The 23,921-nt window shown below is 36.4% G+C and overlaps 3 protein-coding genes across 3 annotated transcripts; 2 read left to right on the forward strand and 1 right to left on the reverse strand.

Annotated features, from left to right (window-relative positions):
* Positions 1–2,819: 2,819 nt before the first annotated feature.
* LOC109241543 (leucine--tRNA ligase, chloroplastic/mitochondrial) lies at positions 2,820–13,122 on the forward strand. Its single transcript, XM_019408296.1, has 20 exons — positions 2,820–3,252; positions 5,548–5,692; positions 5,764–5,820; positions 6,571–6,690; positions 6,781–6,885; positions 7,027–7,250; positions 7,341–7,407; positions 7,490–7,644; positions 7,805–8,069; positions 8,228–8,422; positions 8,572–8,651; positions 9,557–9,619; positions 9,756–9,837; positions 10,285–10,362; positions 10,429–10,530; positions 10,646–10,818; positions 10,962–11,139; positions 11,262–11,339; positions 11,968–12,099; positions 12,557–13,122. Exons 1-20 carry the CDS (start codon positions 2,879–2,881, stop codon positions 12,797–12,799), a joined length of 2,916 nt encoding a protein of 971 aa, XP_019263841.1. The 5' UTR covers positions 2,820–2,878; the 3' UTR covers positions 12,800–13,122.
* Positions 13,123–17,574: 4,452 nt separating this feature from the next.
* On the forward strand, positions 17,575–21,844 carry LOC109241531. The gene is made up of 2 exons (XM_019408270.1): positions 17,575–18,012; positions 20,831–21,844. Exons 1-2 carry the CDS (start codon positions 17,575–17,577, stop codon positions 21,842–21,844), a joined length of 1,452 nt encoding a protein of 483 aa, XP_019263815.1.
* An 810-nt stretch (positions 21,845–22,654) lies between these two features.
* Positions 22,655–23,368, reverse strand: LOC109241532 (heat stress transcription factor A-6b-like). The gene is made up of 2 exons (XM_019408271.1): positions 23,016–23,368; positions 22,655–22,817 (listed from the first exon to the last, which is right to left on the reverse strand). Exons 1-2 carry the CDS (start codon positions 23,366–23,368, stop codon positions 22,655–22,657), a joined length of 516 nt encoding a protein of 171 aa, XP_019263816.1.
* Between the last annotated feature and the right edge of the window lie 553 nt (positions 23,369–23,921).

A 23,921-nucleotide genomic window follows, 5' to 3' on the forward strand; every position in this document is an offset into this window, starting at 1 on the left:
GTAGCTTGGCCAAACAGGCTATTAGTGCTGAAATTTTTACAAATAAACTAAATAACTTCAGCATCTTCTGTTGAAATTTTTGAAAAAGCTTATCCAGGACAAAAAAACTTCAGCGTATTTAGTGCTGAAGTTTTTACAAATAAAATAAATAACTTCAGCATCACAAAACTCAGCTACTAGAATGCTTAAGTTCAACAATTACAAATAAAAACTTCAGCAAATAGAGAACAAAAATTCAGCACTAGAATGCTTAAGTTCAGCAATTACAAACAAAAACTTCAGCACACTTGGTTCAGCAATTTTTGCTACTTCAGGCCCGTCTATTAGAATGCTGAAGTTTTGCGTGATTGCCTTTGCTACTTCAGCCCCGTATGCTGAAGTTACGCGAAAAAGTGGGTACGCTTGCAATTTTTTTCGCAAAGCGGGCACAAGTTAAAACGTGACCCAAAAAGCGGGTATAGATGCAAATACCCCGTTAAATGGGGGCTACCAAGCGCCCGTGCAACTTGTCAAAATAGCACGGTATAGCCAATTTTCGGACTTGTCATTCAAAAATAGCCAGCGTTTACCAAGTCAACAAAAAATAGCCACTATTTTGCTGCAACAGAGACCGGTCCAGCATAATATACTGGAGTACGGTGCACCTGTGTATGAACTCCAGCATATTATGATGGACCGGTATACTTTGCTGGCTCCAGTATAATATACTGGAGACTGGAGCACCGGGGCTCCAAACTCCAGTATATTATGCTGGACCGGTATACTTGCTGAACTCCAGTATATTATGCTGGAGTTCTAGTGTACTTATGCTGGAACTCCATCATATTATGCTGGAGTTCCAGCATACTTATCCTGGAACTCCAGTATAATATGCTGGAGTTCAAGTATACTTATGCTGGAACTCCAGCATAATATAGTGGCGTATTTTTCGGGTTTTGAACAGTGTTTTCGCTCAGGTTTATCTTTACATGAAAAGTGGCTAAATTTCGATTACTTTTGAAATTGGGCTATTTTTGAACGACCAGTTGTAAATCTTGCTATTTTTGAATTGAGACTTTTTCCTTCCTATACCATATATGAAACCTTATTACCAAAAATGTGCATAGTTTGATATTTACCCGCCATGTTCACAGTTATTCTACAAAATATATATCATTCATTAAATACCAATTATTAGGAGCTGATTCCTTCCTAATTAGGCGCGCTACAAATTTGGAACTAAATATTATTCCAGATATTCCTATTTAGGCGCGCTACAATTATGGAAGTAAATATTCTTCCAGATATTTTTCACCATTGACAGCCATTAAAAAGCTTGAAAGCTTTGAATTCAAATTTGGGTTTTCAAAAATCATTATTTGTTTGGATTGGGTGTTGTTGAAAATAATCGGGAATATGGTTTGGAGTTTACATCTCAATTTTGAGGGGTTTTGGTGAAGATTAGACTTGGTTTTGACTGAATTTCAGATTGAAACTCGAAGAAGAAGAAGACATATTGCAGAAATTGTAGATAAATTGTAGATTATTTGTATTCTGATTGTAGATGCTTTATTTTCTGTTTTCACAAATAAAAAACGGCTAAAACTTCTATAAATCTTCTGAAAAACGCAATTATGTCAAAAATCACAATTATGCTACAATTGAATGGGAATTGGGATATAAAAATTCAATGTACCCAGTTTGTAGATATTTTGTAGATAAATTGTAGATTATTTGTATTCTAATTGTAGATGCTTTGTTTTCTGTTTTCACAAATCAAAAACGACTAAAACTTCTACAAATCTTCTGCAAAAAACGCAATTATGTCGAAAATCCCAATTAAACTACAATCGAATGGGAATTGGGATATTAAAATTCAATATACCCAGTTTGTAGATAAATTGTAGATTATTTGTATTCTGATTGTAGATGCATTGTTTTCTGTTTTCACAAATCCAAGACGACTAAAACTTCTGCAAAAAACGCAATTATATCGAAAATACCAATTAAGCTACAATTGAATGGGAACTGGGATTAAAAAGCAGCCTCCCAATCTCACTTCACTTGTTGAATGTGAATATAGAAAGTCGAATTAAGAGGTTTACTTTGTTGAATTCATGGGTACAATCAATGCGGCATTTTTTATCTGATCAAATAAAAAATCTATGAAACATTTTAATTTTCTGCCTGATGCATCATAGACTTGTCAATCTTGTTTATATATTCAGAAGTAATACAATATTAGATGTTTGATGTAGTAGGATTTTAGGCTTAGAGTAGTAGAATTAGTTTCATTTTCGACGTTGGATATTCAGACTATATGGTATCCCATTGGACACTAAAAAGAACGATGAAAAGGAAAATTAAGCAAAAGGTCAGCTGCTTCAAAGAGGGAAAATCTCATGAGCTTGAGGATTTCAGAGAAACACAATTATTTGTACTGACAATAACTAAATATTACCAAACAAGTTTCCATAATCATAGGTTTTTATGTTTAATAACAGTACATAAACGTGGGTGAGGGTCAGGGTTTGGGAGAGAGAAACGTGGGAGGGGTGGGATATACGGTATCTTGAATTAAGGAGGGATATACGCTGCATTAATTGTACCCTTAAAATACACTATGGTATAGAATTGGTAATTTGGTATACTAAGTGTAATTAAGTCAAACCTTAAACATTGAGGGTAATAAGGTTTCCTATGTGGCATAGGAATGTAAAAATTCCTTTTGAATTTCTCCCGTGCAACTTTAGCCAGTCTCTGTAAAGACGAAGTAAGCCCAGTCCACTATCTAGCCCAAGCCCATGACTACATTATCCAATCTTCATCTTCTCAGCAAATTGCCACCTTCAAAATTTCTCAAACCACTGCAACTCCGTCACTCCCCTCCCCCCTAGCAATGCTCCAAACTTCCACGCACCATCACTTTCCTCCTCAGCTCCTCCTTCATCTTCCTCTATGCCGCCGTACACTTATGCTCTCCGCTCACCGCCGGCCTTTACTCCGCCACCAATCCTGTACCCATATACGCCTCCGAGTCTCCAGCTGTACAAAGAGTTCTAGCAAAAATACAGTGACTGAGCTAGTTAATGCAGTTGATGGTCAAAAGTATAATGAGAAACAGCAACAGCAGGTTAAAAGGCCTTACCCGTTTCACGAAATTGAACCAAAATGGCAACATTATTGGGAAGAGAATAAGACATTTCGAACCCCTGATGAGATTGATACTTCAAAGCCCAAATTCTATGTTCTTGATATGTTTCCTTATCCAAGGTTCATACTTTTATCCCACTCTTTCAACTTCAATTTGCTATGTGCCAAGGATTTACTATAGACTAGCATTTTTTTAATACTCTCTCTATCAGTTTTGCAAAGTCGAACCTACAAAGTTATCTTGAATTTGGACATTGATCATCTTTGTTCAACTCTGTACAATTAGGTGGAAACTTAAATAAAAACGTTAGTGTCTTTACATATCTCAATGTCTGAAATCCTAGAAGTAACACTTCTCGACCAACCTCAAAATTTGAATCTGAACATACTAAACTTGTAATATGTTCGAGTTATAAAATAGAAACAAAGTTCACATAAGTTTAGTGTTCCTTTCTTGTTTTTATACTTGTAATTTATAGCATTAATACAAGACAAAGACTGTAACTTTGACAGTGGACATGAAGCAACATTTAAATATATTGGAAGGAGTTATTTCAAGTTAGCAAAATTTTAGCAACGTGTTTACAATTCCGTACCTTGTTCTGGTTGTAAATAATCTTATTAACATATATGACGGTGGTGTCGAGACCAGCTTTTGCGCACCCCGACCATTCCACCGGGTAACTGCCTATGTTTCATGGACTCTCCAAAATCCCCGCCGCACTGACATGGGCGTGGGATCTAAACCGAATTTGGTCAAACTACCTTGGGTACGTTGACTACATTCTATGACAGAGAAATATAGATTGATTGTGTATTTCGATTAGTTATAGTTGTTGAACTAAAACTAGTAGAACTTTATTCTCTATAAACAACAATATTATATATATATATATATATATATATATATATATATATATATATATATATATATATATATATATAAAGCATGAGAAAGCTTTTCTATTATGCGAGATATCTTATGAATAAAATATTGTTGTTTATAGAGAATAAAGTTCTACTAGTTTTAGTTCAACAACTATAACTAATCGAAATACACTTTATATGTTGTAAAATACATTTATTGGCCATATCCCAGCACCCGTATCTGCACTTGGATCCATACCCCCGAAACCTAATATACAGTTGGCGCTAGTGGTTATCAATGGTGGTGGTAGGTGGTTGTTGACACGGATGGTGGTGGTGGCTGGCGGTGGTGAAATGTTATTTTCGCAAAAATGTTTTAACTGTATAGCTCTTAATTATTCTAAGACTCTATTCAAGATTTGGATGTTTTCTGATCTATTCAGACCCATCAAGTGGTTAAATCTTAAAAAAACAAATGCACTTAATAGTCTAAGGTCCAAACCATTCAGATTCAGACTTTGATCAAGTGCAAATGAGGTTTAATCAACTTTAGGTATATCATATATGCATTACCAATTGCTTGACTTGGCTTAGATGACCTGCTAACAGCTTCGGTTATACCCTTTCCAAGTTCAAAAATGAAGTATAAAGTTGCTGCTGCGTAGTGTTATCAAAGGCGAAAAGCGCAAAAAAGCTCTAAGGTCCGTTGGGGCTTTAAGCGCAAAGCGCAAATAAAGCGTGGGCTTTAATGAAAAAAGGCGCAACGGGAGAAAAAGTAAAAATATGCATGTAGTCCAAGATTAATCATTATAAGCATGAATAACAAATATATGGACAAAGAAATTAAAGAAAATTCACGATAAAGTGAAATATCAATTTTTTAAGGTCGCATGTTCAGGATTACACTCATCGCCAAGGAAAAGTATGCCTTAGAGCTTTGATGCGACACTAAAGCGCCCACAAAGCGAGGCGAAGCGCTCAACATGTTTTGAGCCTCACTTCAGGGTTTAAGCGCGCCTTTGACAACACAGTGCTGCTGTGCAGCTAATCTCATATTTTTCTTATAGTATGACTCCCCTGCTTAATGGCAACATAGTTGTTTCCAGTATGTTTATAATACCAACATTCATAGCATTTAATTTCCTTGAATCTGTTCATAAATTTATTAATACTGAAGCCACAGAATAATCCATGGTCCACAATTGTCCAGATTAGATATAGTATAGACCTGCCAATGGTGATCATACTCATTGAATTCAACCATATACTGACCGAATGCTCTAGTTCTCCTAGATCCAAGTGCACTTTCTGTAGAAGTGCAAAATTTCCACAGTCAGTTACTGAAAGGAATATGTTGGTGTAGATAGTTGACAAGCAATTGTGAACTTGCCAATTGACCTTCTGTTCTTAGGACTTACAATATTCAGTCATTGAGGTTGGCACTTGTAACTTTTGGCCATTGAGATTGGACAAGCTTTTCCTTTTTCATGAGGATCTGTAGTCGCGGTCTATTAATGTTTAGTCTGATGCTATTTCTTATCCTTGCAGTGGAGCTGGTTTGCATGTTGGACATCCACTTGGATATACTGCAACAGATATCCTTGCTAGATTTAAACGCATGCAAGGTTTCAATGTATTGCATCCAATGGGATGGGATGCATTTGGTTTACCTGCTGAACAATACGCTATTGAGGTAAGTTTTCAAAAGTCACTGTTTTCAGTTTAATATTTGCAGGTATCTAACTTTCCCCTTCCCTTTGACAGACAGGCACACATCCAAAAATCACAACTTTCAGGAATATTAGTCGTTTCCGCTCGCAGGTAACTGCTGCTTTCTTTTGTTTGGAATTCTATGTTCATTGTTTACTTTGAGGTTGTAAATCATATCTAAGAGCTCCGAATTTCTACCCATGAAATCAAAACACTAGTATTTTTTTAATTTTTTTTTTTTTTTGCATTCCTAGTTCAAGAATCAAGTTCACTGTCGATGGCCATAACTTGGAGCTATTTTTGTGTACGTATGTGTGATATTCCAGTTTAAATGAGACTGGCAAATCCACAACTTATCTGTATTTAATTTGGAAGAGCACCATAGGGAATGATGCCTTTTCATGATCGTATTTAGGAGGTGCATGCTTTATAAGAAGATGGTCAGAAACAGTTAAAAGTCCTTTGTCCAAGTAGCTATGTGGGTGAACCATGATACATGAATTCAGGTCTTTGCCACTTGGCTGATTGCTACAATTATCTCGTACCCTTCCATCCATGAGCCTGCTGTTATGCCCCACCATCTGTTAGTCCCGTTACTTCTCCTCCAATTCCTCATATTAGCTGGTTCGATTCAGCTGATATTATATGGCCATCTGCCCTAAGTGCCTGTAAGAAAAGGACGCTTTCCCTGCAAAATTCAGAGCATTTAAATTGTCATAGTTGGAGTTTATTTGCTAATCTATGTGACAAGAATGTTTCATTTTTCAGTTATTTAACGAGATTTTGATCTCTTGCTATCTTTCGTTGTATAGGATGGTGCTTGAGAACTGTCACTTTGCTAATATTTATATTGATTTCTAGCTTAAATCTCTAGGCTTCTCTTATGATTGGGATCGTGAAATTTCTACGACAGAACCTGATTACTACAAATGGACTCAGTGGATATTTCTTCAACTTATGAAGAGAGGACTAGCTTATCAGGTGAAATTTTCTGAACTTTATTTTTATAATTCTCAGTAGTAAGCGAAGTACTTCTTCGACTTATCAAAGTTCTTTGAATCCAATATTTAGGCTGAAGTGCCTGTGAATTGGTGTCCAGCACTTGGCACTGTCTTGGCAAATGAAGAAGTGGTTGATGGTGTAAGTGAAAGAGGGGGGCATCCAGTTATCAGAAAGGTAGGTGTTCATATACCCTGTTACCTTTTGAGCTAGGAATTTCTCTAAAGAACCGCACTTTTGTTAATTCAATGTCTAGTCCTTATTTTCATGGCCCGGATGGTTTCATGATTTTACAGTACATTGTTTATTGCCAAGCAGCCTATGCGGCAGTGGATGTTGAGGATTACTGCCTATGCTGACCGTCTTCTTGAGGATTTGGATGACCTAGACTGGCCTGAAAGCATAAAGGAAATGCAGAGGAATTGGATTGGGAGGTCAGAAGGAGCAGAATTGGATTTTGTTGTCATAAATGGTAACGGTCAGGTAGAAGAGAAAAGGATAAGAGTTTATACAACAAGGCCGGACACTATTTTTGGTGCAACGTATGCATTTTACTTTTGACATCTTGTCATCAACTCTCTTTTTTTCGGACTACATTTCACATGTCGCTAATCCATCTTTTTGCTGTGCAGATATTTAGTCCTTGCACCTGAGCATCCCATTCTGTCATCAGTTTTATCTGAAGCACAGAGTAAACATGTATGCTCTTCTGCCCCTTGATCTTATTAATCTCAAAATGCTGTTCGTTCTAGTTCTTTAAGAGACGACGGATGTGAGACAGGTAGAGGAGTACAGAGAACTGGCCATCAGAAAGAGTGACCTTGAGAGGACTGAGCTTCAAAAGGAAAAAACAGGTGTCTTTACAGGGTGTTATGCAAGAAATCCAGCCAATGGACAAGCTATTCCTATTTGGGTTGCTGATTATGTCTTGGGAAGGTTGTCTGCGTTCTTTCTTTTTCTCTTCTCCTAAATTTAACTAGCAAGATATGTCCTATGAGTCTATGACTGCATTAATGCTCTTGTACTGAATGAGCACCTAATACTACATGTGACATAGTTTTTGGGGTTTTAAAGTAGTTTACCAATTCTGATGCAGCTACGGCACAGGAGCAATAATGGCTGTGCCTGCCCATGACACACGTGACTATGAATTTGCTATGAAGTACAGTATCCCAATTTCTTGGGTTGTAAAACCAGATGGTGGCGATTGTGGCAATTTTGAGAGACCATATTCAGGTGAAGGAACTATGATAAATGCATCAAGTTCAGAGTCGGGGCTTGACATTAATGGTTTGCCTAGCAAGGAAGCTGCTTCAAAAGTCATTCAATGGCTTGAGAAAAGTGGAAACGGGAAGCAAAAGGTAACTTCCTCTGATTTATGAAGGATATCTCTTTAGCTTGTATATCTCAGTTTTTTGGAGATGATCTTAAACAGAATTCTGAGGTCGAGTAAGAAGGAGGCAATTCTCATTTCTACTTCTTATAAGATTTGCTTATTGCCAGATTTATCTTGCTTCAGGTAAATTACAAGTTAAGGGATTGGCTTTTTGCTCGGCAACGCTATTGGGGGGAGCCTATTCCAGTTATATTTTTGGATGACACTGGAGAAGGTATTCCAGTTTCAGAAACTGAGCTGCCCCTTACCCTTCCTGAGTTGGATGATTTCACTCCCACAGGGACAGGGGAGCCACCTCTTTCCAAAGCAGATTCTTGGGTATGTCTTGCCTAATGTGTGATGATTTCAACTGGATAAACATTGTTTCCTTGTCATCTGCTACTTTTCTTTTGCTTTTGGTTCTTCCCTATTAGGCTTACCATGCTTCATGTAATAACATTCACTATTTTGGCTGAACAATTTGTCAGGTTATAACCAAAGATCCTTTATCCGGAAAAGCTGCTAGACGAGAAACAAATACCATGCCCCAGTGGGCTGGTTCTTGCTGGTAATTAGCTATGTTTTTTCTTCAATACTGGGAGTTCAATTCTTTTGAAGGGGAGCCTTGGAGCAACGGTAAAGTTGTCTCTGTGTGACCTATAGGTCACAAGTTCGAGCCGTGGAATCATCCACTAATGCTTGCACAAGGGTAGTCGCCTACATCACACTCTCTTGGGGTGCGGCCCTTCCCTCGACCCTGTGTAAACACGGGATGCTTCATGCACCGGGCTACCCTTTTTTATCGGGAGTTTAATTCTTTCCACGATTTCTCCACCTAAAGAGACTTTGTACTTTACTGCCTTTTTCTTCTTTTATTTGTATTTTTTTGTCATTTGTCAAAAGGGAGTAAACTATAGTTTTTTCTTGGGTGTTTTGGGGCAAGAGCATGATAATATGAACAAAAGCATGGAAGATTATATCAAGGCAAAGCAGATGGGAAGAAACTTCACTCTGAACTTAAACAACTTATCACCCAAAAAAAGGATAGGAAGGAACTTTACTCTGAACTTATCACCCAAAAGAAGAAAAGAAGAAGATAGGAAGTACTTTACTCTGAATTTCTTGTTCATTATCCATTGGTGGTTGGCTGGGTGCATAATTTGTCACCAGTAGTTATGGAAGTAAAAAAGCATACGCGTATCTACTCCATTTCGAAGAGGAGAGTACCCGATTTTCAGTCTCAAAATTTGCCTTTTTACTGCTGGATGGAAAGTAAACATAAAGGAAGCAAAGAATCAATGAGTTATTTATTATGATATGTAATCAAACTGATCTTAGATTCTATGCAAATTTCACCCTTCTAGGACCTGTGTTCTAAGGATGAAACCTTCTTTACTTTTAAGGTTCCTATGGATGTGTCTGAATATATATCTTGCTGCTTCTAGTTGAACCATGTCCTCCATTGATATCCAGGTACTATCTAAGATTTATGGACCCAAAGAACTCCAGTGCATTGGTTGACAAGGCAAAAGAACAGTGAGTTGGCACTTTCTCTACGTACAGTCAGTTTCATTTTTCTCCTGGCATTGATTTTGTTATACATAATATTGTGGAAAGTTAGAATTTGGTGTTTCAAAGTTTTAGGCATCCATTGGCTTCTTTTTTCCTATAGGTACTGGAGCCCAGTTGACGTGTATGTTGGTGGTGCTGAGCATGCTGTTCTTCATTTACTTTATGCCAGGTTCTGGCACAAGGTTAGAGCTCCAAATACACTTATTACAAATAAAAGGAATTCTCCCAGTTTCAAGCTTTGGTTACCCTTCTTTAGCTACTGCAGATGTTGTCATTATTCAAGTTAATTCATGTGAGCCAAAAGTTTCTTCTTCTTCTTCCCTTTGTCACCTATTTATGGGTGGTGAATCCCTTCGCTAACCTAAATTGGACTTCAATAAATTGTTAGACAAGCCAAGTGAAAAGAATCTTCTTCTAGTCTGAGTATACATGTGGAAAAATAGATGAGGTAGGACAGAGAAATCAAAGAAGGTAAGTTACCTTCTCTAAAAAAAAAAACCAAAAGGCTTAACAAGCAAGAGGACCGACCTCTTTTTTGGTCCTTCAGAAGAGCAATTCAATTCACTAGAGCATGTTATATTTCTCTCTATCGTTTCTATTAAAAATCATGACTACGTTCATTATTGCAGGTTCTCTATGACATAGGTGTTGTGTCAACAAAGGAACCATTTAAGTGTGTCATAAATCAGGGCATCATCCTTGGTGAAGTAAGTTGAATTGCTTGGTCTTGAAAGTCCATTTTCATTGCCTGTCTTTAATTATCAAGTTGGCAGGTTCAATATACAGCATGCAAAGATGACAAAGGAAATTTCATATCAGCAGACTCCGTCGCTGAGCTGGCTGAGTACAACCAAGAGAAAATACCAGAGGAAAAGGTTTATTTATATACTGGTTATGTGCAATTACTTAAATCGTTTGGCATCTTTTTATGTTACTTTTAACTTTCAGAATGTAATTATAGGTTTGACACTGTGTTTTGATGGTGAATAGGTCATGAAATCTGGTGACTTCTTTGTATTGAAAGATAACCCCAATGTTCGCTTGATTGCCCGAGCTCACAAGATGAGTAAAAGTAGGGGAAATGTCATTAATCCTGATGATGTTGTTTTGGAGTATGGTGCAGATTCTCTACGCTTGTATGAAATGTTTATGGGTCCATTAAGGTAGCGCCTCCTGTCCTTCCTTATCATTTCTTTTGCTTTTCAAATTTTTTGTTTATTGTAATATATGTACACAACCATTTCAAAGTTGTATCCGCACGGTATATCTTCTAGTGCATAATGTACATCTTTATTATGTCTGATAGAGACTCGAAAACATGGAATACAAGTGGTATTGAAGGCGTTCACCGTTTCCTAGCAAGATCTTGGAGATTGATTGTTGGTTCACCCTCGCCCGCTGGTTTATATCCGGATGGCACTTCCACAGTTGATGAGAAACCTTCAATTGAACAACTTCGTTCTTTACACAGATGCATTGAGAAGGTAGTATTACTTATTGGTTATGACTGGCATGTATTCTTTAGGATTGAATATTGTTGGAATGTTAATGTACTTCCTTTTATTACACGGAAATCATTGATTTGCTAGTTGGTTTCACATAACAGGTAACTGAAGAAATTGAAGGAACTCGGTTCAACACTGGAATTTCCGCAATGATGGAGTTTATTAACGCAGCATATAAGGTTTCTTGTTCTCTTTTTACACTATCCTCATTTCTCCCTCACTGCTCAAAGAATAGGTAAAAAAGGAAAAAGAGGGGATATCCACACTTTGATATTTTTTCTTCTAAACTTTTGTCAGTCTGTTGAAGCAGTTTTTAAGGAGTGAAGGGAAAAGTCATATCACTTCAATCTTACTTGTCAATTTTTCAAAATTGTCAAACTTGGGCAGGTTGAGAGAGCAGCTTAGTCCAAATATCTAATGTCCTTGTAAGAGTTAATTGCATAAGGGAAGAGATAGCAGTCTCCTCTTCTAGGCAAAAAATATAAAATTGATGAATTACTCCCAAGAGACTTCTCTAGCTCTTCTCTTTCCCCGTTAAATTACAAATTCCAATTGATTGCTTGTAGACTTCACTGACAAAAAAGGGTAGCCTGATGCACTGAGCTCCTGCTATGCACATGCACTGCAAGAGGCTATTTAGTAGATTCAGTGAAATGAGATCAAATTAGACACTTGAATTTCTTCCACAGAAAAAATACCGAAAATGATAAAAAAGGAAACAGAGAGTGATGTAGCTAGATGAAACTCCTTGCAAGTTACTAGTTTCTTATAGCATTTTAACGAATCCTTTGGATCACATGTTTTTAGTGGGACAAACTTCCGAGATCAATTATTGAAGCATTTGTTTTGCTGCTCTCACCATATGCACCTCACATGGCGGAGGAGCTCTGGTCTCGTCTGGGACACTCAAATTCCTTGGCATATGAGCCCTTCCCTAAGGTGAGCTTTTCCTTGATGCTAGATTTTTACTTTATTTATTCCTCTCTCCCCCATCCTACCGTTCGACAGACGATGGATCACTTGTCTTTTTCTAGTCTCTTTACTGTTGCTAAAGAAAAAGGAGCTAAGTTACAAACATCCTACTAGAGAGCTGCTCGTTATGTACATATTTAGTCGTCCAGTTTCCTTGACAAAAAAAAAGAACAACGTTTTCTTGTAAAACTGCAGGAGTCCATTTTCAGCAAATATTCCACTTAAGCAGGCTAAAACACATTTATTTTTGAAAGTTATGAATGCCTACTGTTGTCTATAGTAGCTCGTGAGACTAATTAAATTTGTGGGATTACTGAAAGCTCATGAACATCTTACTTTATCAAAAAAGAAAAAAAAAGCTCAAGAACATCTTGAATCATTGAATTGGGTGGAACGCTAAACTGATTTATGGTTATAATGACAGGCTGATGCTGCCTATTTAAAAGAGAGCACTGTTGTCCTTCCAGTCCAAATAAATGGAAAGACTAGAGGTACCATACAGGTCGAAGAAACATGCACAGAAGAGGAGGCCTTTAGATTAGCTTCACTTGATACAAAAGTGTCCAAGTTTTTGGATGGAAAATCTATTAGGAAGAGAATTTACGTCCAAGGAAAAATTCTGAACATCGTGATAGATGCACAGAAAAAGGTTAAGGTAGCTCAATAGTAGCTGATACAATGCCTGGAATCCCTACACATTGTGTTATTTCATAACGGTTGATGGATTAACAACACCATGGAGTAGCAGCAATGGCTTCATTTGTTATACAATATTGTTAAGAGAACAATAAGCTTGCGAGCAGTGGAAGTGGAATAGGCTTTGTTGTATAGTAGAAGAGAGAGGGAAGGGTAGCATATGTTCGTTATTGTACCATTGTACTCAAATAAGCTGTTCTTGTATTTATATATGAAGGTTTCTTCACAGAAACATCATAAGTCACAACTTCAATTAACACTGTTTCATTTTGCAAGGACTGTTAGTTAATCTTCCAATGTTTTCAAGTGGTTTTGTACCCCTTCGCCCACTATGTTCACTTCTGCCTAGGGGTGTTAATGGATATTTGAAAACCGACTAAACCGATCGAATCGATTTTTAGGTTTCTTTTAAAGAAATTGTAGGTTTTTATATAAGTCTATGACCGTACTGATAATTAGGGTAGGTTTTTTATTTTATAAAAATAAACCGAAAAAATTCCGAACCATACCGAAGAAATTTTACATGAGAAAAATATATTTATAGAGTAAGTTTAAAACTAATAAAGCATTAATTTTTTTTATTGGGCCTTGAAATTATGAAAATTGTTACAAGCCAACAAGTAATTAAACTCAAAATACTAATTCCTCAAATCTATTATACTACTTATACATAAACTAAGTTATTTCAAGTATCTTTGTTAGCAAGACGCAAAGTATTCTAGCGATTATGAGTAGCAAACTGCAATGTATTGAATATGTTTCCTTTCATATAATTTAGATTTATATTTTTGATTTAATATAGACTTTATTCTTGAATCCCAGCTTGGTTAATATCTTTCCACTCGTGTGATTTATATTTCATTGCTTTTACTTGGTTTCTTTTACGTTGCTGCCGAATAGTTGATGGATACTCTAGTCATCTTTCATGTTTTTTTTAATTCATCACCCTTTAAACAGTAAAAACATTTAGAGAGTGTTGCTAAGTCCTATAATAGAACATATGTTAATGCATTCTACGTCTACTGCTGAATTTTACATGACATTTAAAAATATACCGAAAATTAACCGAACTGTACCAATATCGAAGTGAAACCGACATGATTGGGAAGGTTTCGAAAAGTCTAATTTTGATTATACATAATAGAATAACCGAAAAATTGGTATGGTACAAATTTTATAAAATAACCGGCCGAACCGAACCATTGACACCCCTACTTCTACCTGGGAATGACAGATATAGCATTACATAGCAGATGAACTATTGCCTTCTGGATGAACTTTTTTATTAAAGATTTACCCTTTATGCCCAAATATAGCAAACTAAATTTGTTTAAAATTATTTGATGTTTCAATAATAATTTTTTTCTAAATCACCCTTATTTGTTCCAGTTAGTTGAGTTTAAACTAATGGAGACATTTATGTTATGTTTCTTTTAACTTTCGATAATAACTTTCATGACTCTCAATCTTTGATGTTATGTTTCCTGTATCAGATAATTTCTCATCTGACAGTGTAGTATTATTAATTCACTTCCCTTTGCTCTTTCTATCACTTTCATATCTATACCAGATTGATATTAAGATTGACCTGTAGATAGCCTGGGGAGAATCAAGTATGATCCAAGCTGAGAAATTATTACTTGGGGCAGCGCTTGATTGAAGTTTCTTTGTCGATCAATGTCTATACATGCATTCTTTTTGAGTATATATTTAACTAAGAGGAATTCTTATAATGGTTATCTCAAACTCATTTACCTATTCATACCTTCTTTTTTGTGCTCAAAACTGGGTCATCTGAATTGCATTGGAGGCAATATTAATACTTGTGTTAGATATCAAGACTCCAGTAGAGCTATACGAATTTGGGTTCCAATTGAATAAGAAACAGTTATACAACTTTTCTTGACATGCATAGCACAGATGCTTATTATCATTACTATGTTGCTTAGACATGGATATGGTTGGATAAGAACGAGACACGTAGGGCAAATCGTCCAGTATATGCAGTTGCACTTGAGACTAAGTGTCTATGCAACCTATCTTCTCGGCTTCTCGTTGTTAGAAATATGCTTTAGAAGCTGCTCTCTGTTAGAAATATGCTTTAGAAGCTGCTCTCAGTAAAATTATTTTACTGTTTCAGCTATTTACTGCAGTAATTTAGTTTGAATTTGAAATAATTTTGAACTAGTCTTTAAGAGTGAACTAGTCTCTAGGAGTTAGTTATTTTCAGCATATTTTGTGCTGATTTTTAGGTCTTTTAAGTTAGTATTTCTCTTATAAATTGTAGTCCAAATGCAGTAAAATAATATAGTATTTTTAGCTTCAGTTCCTTTTACATCTATTCCAGTATATATTTTTATTTTCTTGTCATCTTCCCAGTTATTTCCCTTAATTTCTTTTATCAAAAACCAACAATTGGTATCAAGAGCCATCTTCTTAAGGGACCTAAGTAAAATCTTTTCTTGAGTGAGATGGAGATTGAAATGAGTTTTTCTCAATTGGCTCCTCCAGTCTTTGATGGTGAAAATTACCAACTGTGGGCAGTGAGAATGGAGACTTACTTGGAGGCTTTAGATCTTTGGGAGTCCGTGGAAGAGGATTATGATGTTCTTCCACTGCCTAACAATCCCACGGTGGCCCAGATCAAGAGCACAAGGAAAAAAAAACCAGGAAATCAAAGGCGAAAGCAACTTTGTTTGCTGGTGTGTCTGCAACAATTTTCACGAGAGTTATGGCTCTCAAATCAGCAAAAGAAATCTGGGATTATCTGAAGGGAGAATATACAGGAGATGAAAGAATACGATACACGAAGGTGTTGAATTTAATAAGGGAATTCGAGTTGCAGAAAATGAAGGGATCTGAGACTGTCAAAGAATACTCAGATCGGTTGCTTGGCATTGTTAACAAGGTAAGATTGCTTGGTACTAAATTTAAAGATTCAAGAATTGTTGACAAAATTCTTGTTACTGTGCTTGAAAAATATGAAGTATCCATAACTACCTTGGAAAATACAAAGGATCTATCCAAGATTACCTTGGCAGAATTGTTAAATACATTGCAGGCACAAGAGCAAAGGAGGCTTATGAGGCAAGATGGTATGGTTGAAGGAGCCCTGGCAGCCAACCACAAAACTCAAAGCAAGGGTAATAATGTTAAAAAAAATTACCCGCCTTGTCAGCACTGTGGCAAAAAAGGTCATCCACCATTCAAATGTTGGAAGAGGCCAGATGCAAAGTGCAAAATTTGCAACCAACTTGGTCATGAAGCTGTAATTTGCAAAGGCAAATATCAAAAGCATGAAGCAGATGCCCAAGTCGCCAATGAAGAAGAAGAAGATCACTTGTTTGTGGCAACTATTCTTTCAACCAAAAAATTTGATTTTTGGTTGATTGACAGTGGTTGTACAAACCACATGACATATGACAGAAATCTTTTCAAAGAGTTCACGTCTATAGGAAATAAGAAAGTCAGAATTGGAAATGGTGATTATATTCTTGCTAAAGGAAAAGGAACTGTTGCAATCCCAACAAATTCAAGTGCTAAGAAAATTTCAGATGTTCTTAATGTTCCTGATATTGATCAAAATTTATTAAGTGTTGGACAACTAATGGAAAAAGGATTTAAAGTATCCTTTGAAGATAAATATTGTTTCATTTATGATGCAACTGGACTTGAGATTTTAAGGGTTAAAATGAGAGGTAAAAATTTCTCATTTGATCCAACCGAAGATGAAGAATGGAGCCAAAAGAATCTACTAAGTGCAGGTAATTCTCCAACTGAGGATATATGTGAAAATAAGGTAAGGAAGAAGTTGTCAATATTTCAGAAAATGCAATTCTGGGAGAAAGTTGACAAGTCTCAAGGCAAGATGCAAATGAAGCTGAAAAACGAGCCAACTTATTTCATTAACAATCATGAGATGCAGCAAAATACAGAAGTGAACTCGATTCACTGCAAGTCCAAAGATCAGTTGGCAGATTTACGTACAAAGTCGCTTCCAGTTAAAGGTTTACAAGGGACAAATTCAGAATTTGCAGCTTCAAAAGCAAGGAGGAGTGTTAGAAATATGCTTTAGAAGCTGCTCTCAGTAAAATTATTTTACTGTTTCAGCTATTTACTGCAGTAATTTAGTTTGAATTTGAAATAATTTTGAACTAGTCTTTAGGAGTGAACTAGTCTCTAGGAGTTAGTTATTTTCAGCATTTTTTGTGCTGATTTTTAGGTCTTTTAAGTTAGTATTTCTCTTATAAATTGTAGTCCAAATGCAGTAAAATAATATAGTATTTTCAGCTTCAGTTCCTTTTACATCTATTCCAGTATATTTTTTTATTTTCTTGTCATCTTCCCAGTTATTTCCCTTAATTTCTTTTATCAAGAACCAACACTCTCAGTAAAATTATTTTACTGTTTCAGCTATTTACTACAGTAATTTAGTTTGAATTTGAAATAATTTTGAACTAGTCTTTAGGAGTGAACTAGTCTCTAGGAGTTAGTTATTTTCAGCATATTTTGTGCTGATTTTTAGGTCTTTTAAGTTAGTATTTCTCTTATAAATTGTAGTCCAAATGCAGTAAAATAATATAGTATTTTCAGCTTCAGTTCCTTTTACATCTATTCCTGTATATTTTTTTTTATTTTCTTGTCATCTTCCCAGTTATTTCCCTTAATTTCTTTTATCAAGAACCAACAGTTGGTATCAAGAGCCATCTTCTTAAGGGACCTAAGTAAAATCTTTTCTTGAGTGAGATGGAGACTGGAATGAGTTTTTCTCAATTGGCTCCTCCAGTCTTTGATGGTGACAATTGCCAACTGTGGGCAGTGAGAATGGAGACTTACTTGGAGGCTTTAGATCTTTGGGAGGCCGTGGAAGAGGATTATGATGTTCTTCCGCTGCCTAACAATCCCACGGTGGCCCAGATCAAGAGTCACAAGGAAAAGAAAACCAGGAAATCAAAGGCGAAAACAACTTTGTTTGCTGGTGTGTCTGCAACAATTTTCACGAGAGTTATGGCTCTAAAATCAGCAAAAGAAATCTGGGATTATCTGAAGGGAGAATATACAGGAGATGAAAGAATACGAGGCACGAAGGTGTTGAATTTAATAAGGAAATTCGAGTTGCAAAAAATGAAGGAATCTAAGACTGTCAAAGAATACTCAGATCGGTTGCTTGGCATTGTTAACAAGGTAAGATTGCTTGGTACTAAATTTAAAGATTCAAGAATGTTACACCCCAAGTTTTCATACGTGAGAGTACGTCGTAAGTCATTGATGTAAGCTCGAATATGAGATTATATTTGGAAGCAAATAAAGTAAGTTAATCATGTTACCTTGGAGGTTACAAATATTTAAGATCATGAATACAAGTACCAAAAGGGTTGGAAAGCTTAGTCGCTAAATGAATTGAAGAAAATAAGTTTCGTCGAAAATCGACAAGTTTGGAATGTAATAACATATTCTTTTGGGGAGAGACTAGGGTGATTAACATGATGAGGAGGTTAAGTTATGAGTTATTGTAGTCATATGATAGTCATGTGTTATGTTTTTAAGTCAAGCGAGTTGTGGAACAAAAGTTGGAAAAAGGTCATCACAAGTTCCATTCATAAACGTGCTGAAAATTAGGTCAAATGTAACTGAGATTTTCTCCCAATATACTTGGAATTAGGGGATGATCTACATATCAAATTGAAGATCTACGAGTCTAGTTTCCAACGCATTAAACCGTTCGTCGATACGATATTGGAGTAGAGAGATATTTATATTTTTGCGAGACAACGCAGACTGGTAGGTGACAAGTAGGTGCATCACCTACTTGCCAAAATGAGAGGACTTAATTAAAAGCCCCAAAGTCGGCCAAGAGGGGTCTTTTAAGGGAATACAAACTGAGTTATTTCACCTGTATTTCAGACCAAGAAAACCTAATTGAACCCCTGCAACTCCTCCCCCAAATCCCACACAAACCCTAGGGTATTCCGGGTGTTACGACGCGATTCTAGTGCTGAAAAGTCCGGACAGCATGCTAGTTTTTCTTTCTCCTTCTTGTATCCGTGTTGAGGAACTTATTTTTGATGAAAAAGGACCAGGTTTCGTGGGTGATACTCAGTACAAGGTAAGTTTATGCTTCTCCTTCCATTATCTATGCGTTTGCGAGTTGTAACTCGATCGTAAAGAATAGACCTAGCTAGTTTCGGAAGAATGGTATGTTGTTTGATCTTGTGCAATGGTTGGCTGGTTGTGAACTTATTTTTAAGTTAAATTCATGGCTGGTTTATTGTATAAGAGGTGTAATGATGTACTTTTGGTTGTATTTCTCAATTTGAAAGAAAAGACAAGTCGAAACGTGTTTAAGTAAACCGAAAAATTATGTTTGAGTTGATGAACTTGTGGGACTGTTTTTGGGCTGTTTCGTGTTGGTATTGGGTTGTCTCTTTTACTACTGTTTTTATGGAGTTGAGAGGAGGAAGGGTGTGGAGAAACACCACATAATGGCAAGGTTGTTTGTTGGTCGTTCATCGTAACATTTTCGGATTGTTTGACACTATTATGGTTGTCGTGTTGTGTATGAAGTGATAGGGGTATGTTGGGCTGTTTGTGATTGTTTTGACTAGTGTGAAGTCATATATATAGGGGAGGTGCTGTCCATTTCATTGTAAAATAGATTGTGGTTGATACATAATAGTTACGACGCTTAAACGATAACGAGAGTGTCATTTCTCTTATTGTAGACTAAGGAGCCGTGAAATTGCATAGCTTGAGGTTGGGAAGAATATACAAGGTATGTTAAGGCTCTTCCTTCATTCTTTTGGCATGATCTAAAGTGAAACGAACATAAACGATACGCTATTTCATAATGAATCTACTCCTAGCAACTAAGGTTGTCCATGTTATTCTTTCCTTACAAAGTTATTCCAAGAAAGTGTATATGACCCTTAAGTCCTAGTGAAGTTCATATTGATGGTATGATGTCCATAATGTTAATCGATGGTGCAATGACCTTATGTCACTCCAAAAGGTTTAGAACGTGACTCCATGAGTCCAGCATTCATTATATATGTATCTATTTTAGTCTACCGAGCCGCGCTATAGTCGGTCGGGTATGGCACCTATTGTGCAACCACTGATCAGTTGGGTTTACCGAGCTCCACGTGGACGGGTACGTTTTTACCGAGTCCTCTTTGAGGCCGGGTATGATATGATGATGATGATGCCCACAGGGGCGTATGTTTTTAAAAGTTTATGTATATATATGTAAATGCATTTCATGTCAGTAGCCTCCAGAGGCACTCAGATGTTACAGGTTGTATCTCCTCTATCTCTCTTTACATTACTGTTCTTATTTATGCTTTCCTGCCTTACATACTCGGTACTTTATTCGTACTGACGTCCCTTTTGCCTGGGGACACTGCGTTTCATGCCCGCAGGTCTCGATAGACAGGTTGACATTCCTCCTAGTAGGCTATCAGCTCAGCGAAGGTGTTGGTGTACTCCACTTGCTCCAGAGTTGCCTATTTGGTCAGTATGCTTTGGATATGTATTGATTGGTATGGCGGGGCCCTGTCCCGACCTTTATGATATTAGGTACTCTTAGGAGCTTGTAGACAGATGTCAGGTGTATGGATACTTGTATGGCCTTTTCGGCTTATGTTTTGAGTTTACAAATGGCCATGTCGGCCTTATAGGCCCGTATGTCACATGTATAAGTTTGCATATCATGGTGGGTCGTCAGATGTTGAGTATTCCCCTATGTTTCATTCTTGTTATCTCATGACGAGTTTTCTAGCTCATTTACCATGATAGTATGATAAGAAAGATAATGTTATGTTGGTACTCGGTTGAGTAAGGCACCGGGTGCTCGTCGCGGCCCATCCGGTTTGGGTCGTGACAAAGAATTGTTGACAAAATTCTTGTTACGGTGCCTGGAAAATATGAAGTATCCATAACTACCTTGGAAAATACAAAGGATCTATCCAAGATTACCTTGGCAGAATTGTTAAATACATTGCAGGCACAAGAGCAAAGGAGGCTTATGAGGCAAGATGGTATGGTTGAAGGAGCCCTGGCAGCCAACCACAAAACTCAAAGCAAGGGTAATAATGTTAAAAAAAATTACCCGCCTTGTCAGCACTGTGGCAAAAAAGGTCATCCACCATTCAAATGTTGGAAGAGGCCAGATGCAAAGTGCAAAATTTGCAACCAACTTGGTCATGAAGCTGTAATTTGCAAAGGCAAATATCAAAAGCATGAAGCAGATGCCCAAGTCGCCAATGAAGAAGAAGAAGATCACTTGTTTGTGGCAACTATTCTTTCAACCAAAAAATCTGATTTTTGGTTGATTGACAGTGGTTGTACAAACCACATGACATATGACAGAAATCTTTTCAAAGAGTTCACGTCTATAGGAAATAAGAAAGTCAGAATTGGAAATGGTGATTATATTCTTGCTAAAGGAAAAGGAACTGTTGCAATCCCAACAAATTCAGGTACTAAGAAAATTTCAGATGTTCTTTATGTTCCTGATATTGATCAAAATTTATTAAGTGTTGGACAACTAATGGAAAAAGGATTTAAAGTATCCTTTGAAGATAAATATTGTTTCATTTATGATGCAACTGGACTTGAGATTTTAAGGGTTAAAATGAGAGGTAAAAATTTCTCATTTGATCCAACCGAAGATGAAGAATGGAGCCAAAAGAATCTACTAAGTGCAGGTAATTCTCCAACTGAGGACATATGTGAAAATAAGGTAAGGAAGAAGTTGTCAATATTTCAGAAAATGCAATTCTGGGAGAAAGTTGACAAGTCTCAAGGCAAGATGCAAATGAAGCTGAAAAACGAGCCAACTTATTTCATTAACAATCATGAGATGCAGCAAAATACAGAAGTGAACTCGATTCACTGCAAGTCCAAAGATCAGTTGGCAGATTTACGTACAAAGTCGCTTCCAGTTAAAGGTTTACAAGGGACAAATTCAGAATTTGCAGCTTCAAAAGCAAGGAGGAGTGTTAGAAATATGCTTTAGAAGCTGCTCTCAGTAAAATTATTTTACTGTTTCAGCTATTTACTGCAGTAATTTAGTTTGAATTTGAAATAATTTTGAACTAGTCTTTAGGAGTGAACTAGTCTCTAGGAGTTAGTTATTTTCAGCATATTTTGTGCTGATTTTTAGGTCTTTTAAGTTAGTATTTCTCTTATAAATTGTTGTCCAAATGCAGTAAAATAATATAGTATTTTCAGCTTCAGTTCCTTTTACATCTATTCCAGTATATTCTTTTATTTTCTTGTCATCTTCCCAGTTATTTCCCTTAATTTCTTTTATCAAGAACCAATCCTCGTCAATGAATCATGAGAGCGCATATATCAACATGTAGTGTCTTTCAATTTTTTATCCATGCATTTTCCTTCTGTTTGTTTCACCCAATTATTGAGTTATGGTTGTGCCCTGTTGTTAAGATTCTTTTTTATTTAATTGTGTAATGGTTGATGTTGCAGCTGTGTTCCACCTTACAACTTTAGCTACATATACAACTACTTGATGGCTTCTCCAAGGAGCTTTGTTGACAGGTAGATTGGATATAGATTTTTCTTTTTCTTTTCTTTCCTTCTACAGTGAATCACCCCCTTAATTGGGTTCAGGATTTGAGTATCTGGTTGGATTACCAATGAATTATTTCACATTCTCATATTAGTAGCATTAACTGTGAATGATGAGGTTCTGCTTGTCTTCCAAAGAATGAAAAAAAAGAATTGCAAAGTTTATGGGACAGTCAGTTATGAATGATGTATTCAAGTAACTGAACCACATAATTCCAAGACCTAACACAATTCAGAATCAGCCAAGGAATTCAGATGAAACATCCATATCTTCTTCATCCTCTTCTTCTATACCAATATTTTCATTCAACAAGTCCTCCCAAAATCCTTCATTAATTGCTTTATCTCCACTTTCTGTATGTGCTTTCTGATCAACATAGTCATCTGATCTTCCTCCAGTTCTAAATCATCAAATCCGTAAACATCACCATAATCTTGAAGTTCTTGCTTTATATTAAGATTTTCAATAATGCTAGGACCTTGATCAATTGGCCTTCTTCTTTTCTTGTTGATTTCTTCCTCAAGTTCTTTCCTTTTATCCTTTTGCTGCATTATCTGCTGTACAAACTTTGGATTCTGTATTGCTTTGGCCAAGAAACTCATCATCTGCTGCTTGCTTCATTTCTGTCCCTTTAAGCTTTTCTTCCATTGATTTAAGGTATGATTTATTAGCCTGCTGCTGCTGTCTAAGATTAACAAGTTCCATCATTAGAACCTGCTTGTCGCGCCTCAATCGATCAATTTCTCCATCTAATCCAAACCTCCCCAACTCAACACATGAAGAGTACTCCATACCTTGGTTTGAAGCCTTATTGCAATTGCCAACTGGATAGAAATTATTATTACTTGTCTTTCTCCTCCTAATTTTCTTCAAGAGATGCTTTTGCCCCCTCAAGAAACCATCATTAGCAAACTCCCAATGGTCTGGATTAACCTTCCTAAATCCCTGCATTGTTCACATTCCTACTCCTCCAGTAAGGAAAGAAAATATAAGGTGATGAAAAACCAATAATACTAGTAGCTAGTATTGTTGGCTGAAACACTAATGGACATATATCATATCAAATAAGAAGGAAATGTTAAATGGCTTAGCTGTCAAATGTTTCCCCTGGGCAATGTTTTAAAAGGCGGGGGCGTGAGGCGAGGCGTTTTACCTCTAGCGAGGCGAGACGTAAGCCCTGAGACATGGGGCGTAAGTCCCACGGATCTTTAAATTTTACTAATTTCAAGAATTTTAAGATAGTATAAAATAAAAAATAATTATAAAAATTACATTAAAATCACAAAATTATAACAAATAATCTATTTAAAATATTTATAAATTATAATTCAACTATGATTTATACAAAAAGTATGATATATATCATAATATGCAAATTAGCTGCAACGTCGTTGCAACTCAAACATCAAAAGTAATGTATTCGATGCAAAATCTTATATGTATTTCTAAAGGAGTAATGAATCTTGAAAGAATTTCGATATTATAATTTTTTTTTAAATACTCC

The sequence above is a fragment of the Nicotiana attenuata genome, unplaced genomic scaffold, assembly GCF_001879085.1.
Source record: "Nicotiana attenuata strain UT unplaced genomic scaffold, NIATTr2, whole genome shotgun sequence".
Taxonomy (NCBI): domain Eukaryota; kingdom Viridiplantae; phylum Streptophyta; class Magnoliopsida; order Solanales; family Solanaceae; genus Nicotiana; species Nicotiana attenuata.

Bases quoted from the DNA above. Each gene is read 5' to 3' on its own strand.
- LOC109241543 (XM_019408296.1), top strand. From the start codon at position 2,879: ATGCTCCAAACTTCCACGCACCATCACTTTCCTCCTCAGCTCCTCCTT. The intron at 6,886-7,026 runs GTAGGTGTTCAT...ATTGCCAAGCAG, and splicing joins GGCATCCAGTTATCAGAAAG to CCTATGCGGCAGTGGATGTT. The intron at 7,645-7,804 runs GTTGTCTGCGTT...ATTCTGATGCAG, and splicing joins GCTGATTATGTCTTGGGAAG to CTACGGCACAGGAGCAATAA.
- LOC109241531 (XM_019408270.1), top strand. From the start codon at position 17,575: ATGGAGACTGGAATGAGTTTTTCTCAATTGGCTCCTCCAGTCTTTGAT. The intron at 18,013-20,830 runs GTAAGATTGCTT...AATACATTGCAG, and splicing joins TGCTTGGCATTGTTAACAAG to GCACAAGAGCAAAGGAGGCT.
- LOC109241532 (XM_019408271.1), bottom strand. From the start codon at position 23,368: ATGCAGGGATTTAGGAAGGTTAATCCAGACCATTGGGAGTTTGCTAAT. The intron at 22,818-23,015 runs GTTTCTTGGCCA...TTGATGATTTAG, and splicing joins AAGCAAGCAGCAGATGATGA to AACTGGAGGAAGATCAGATG.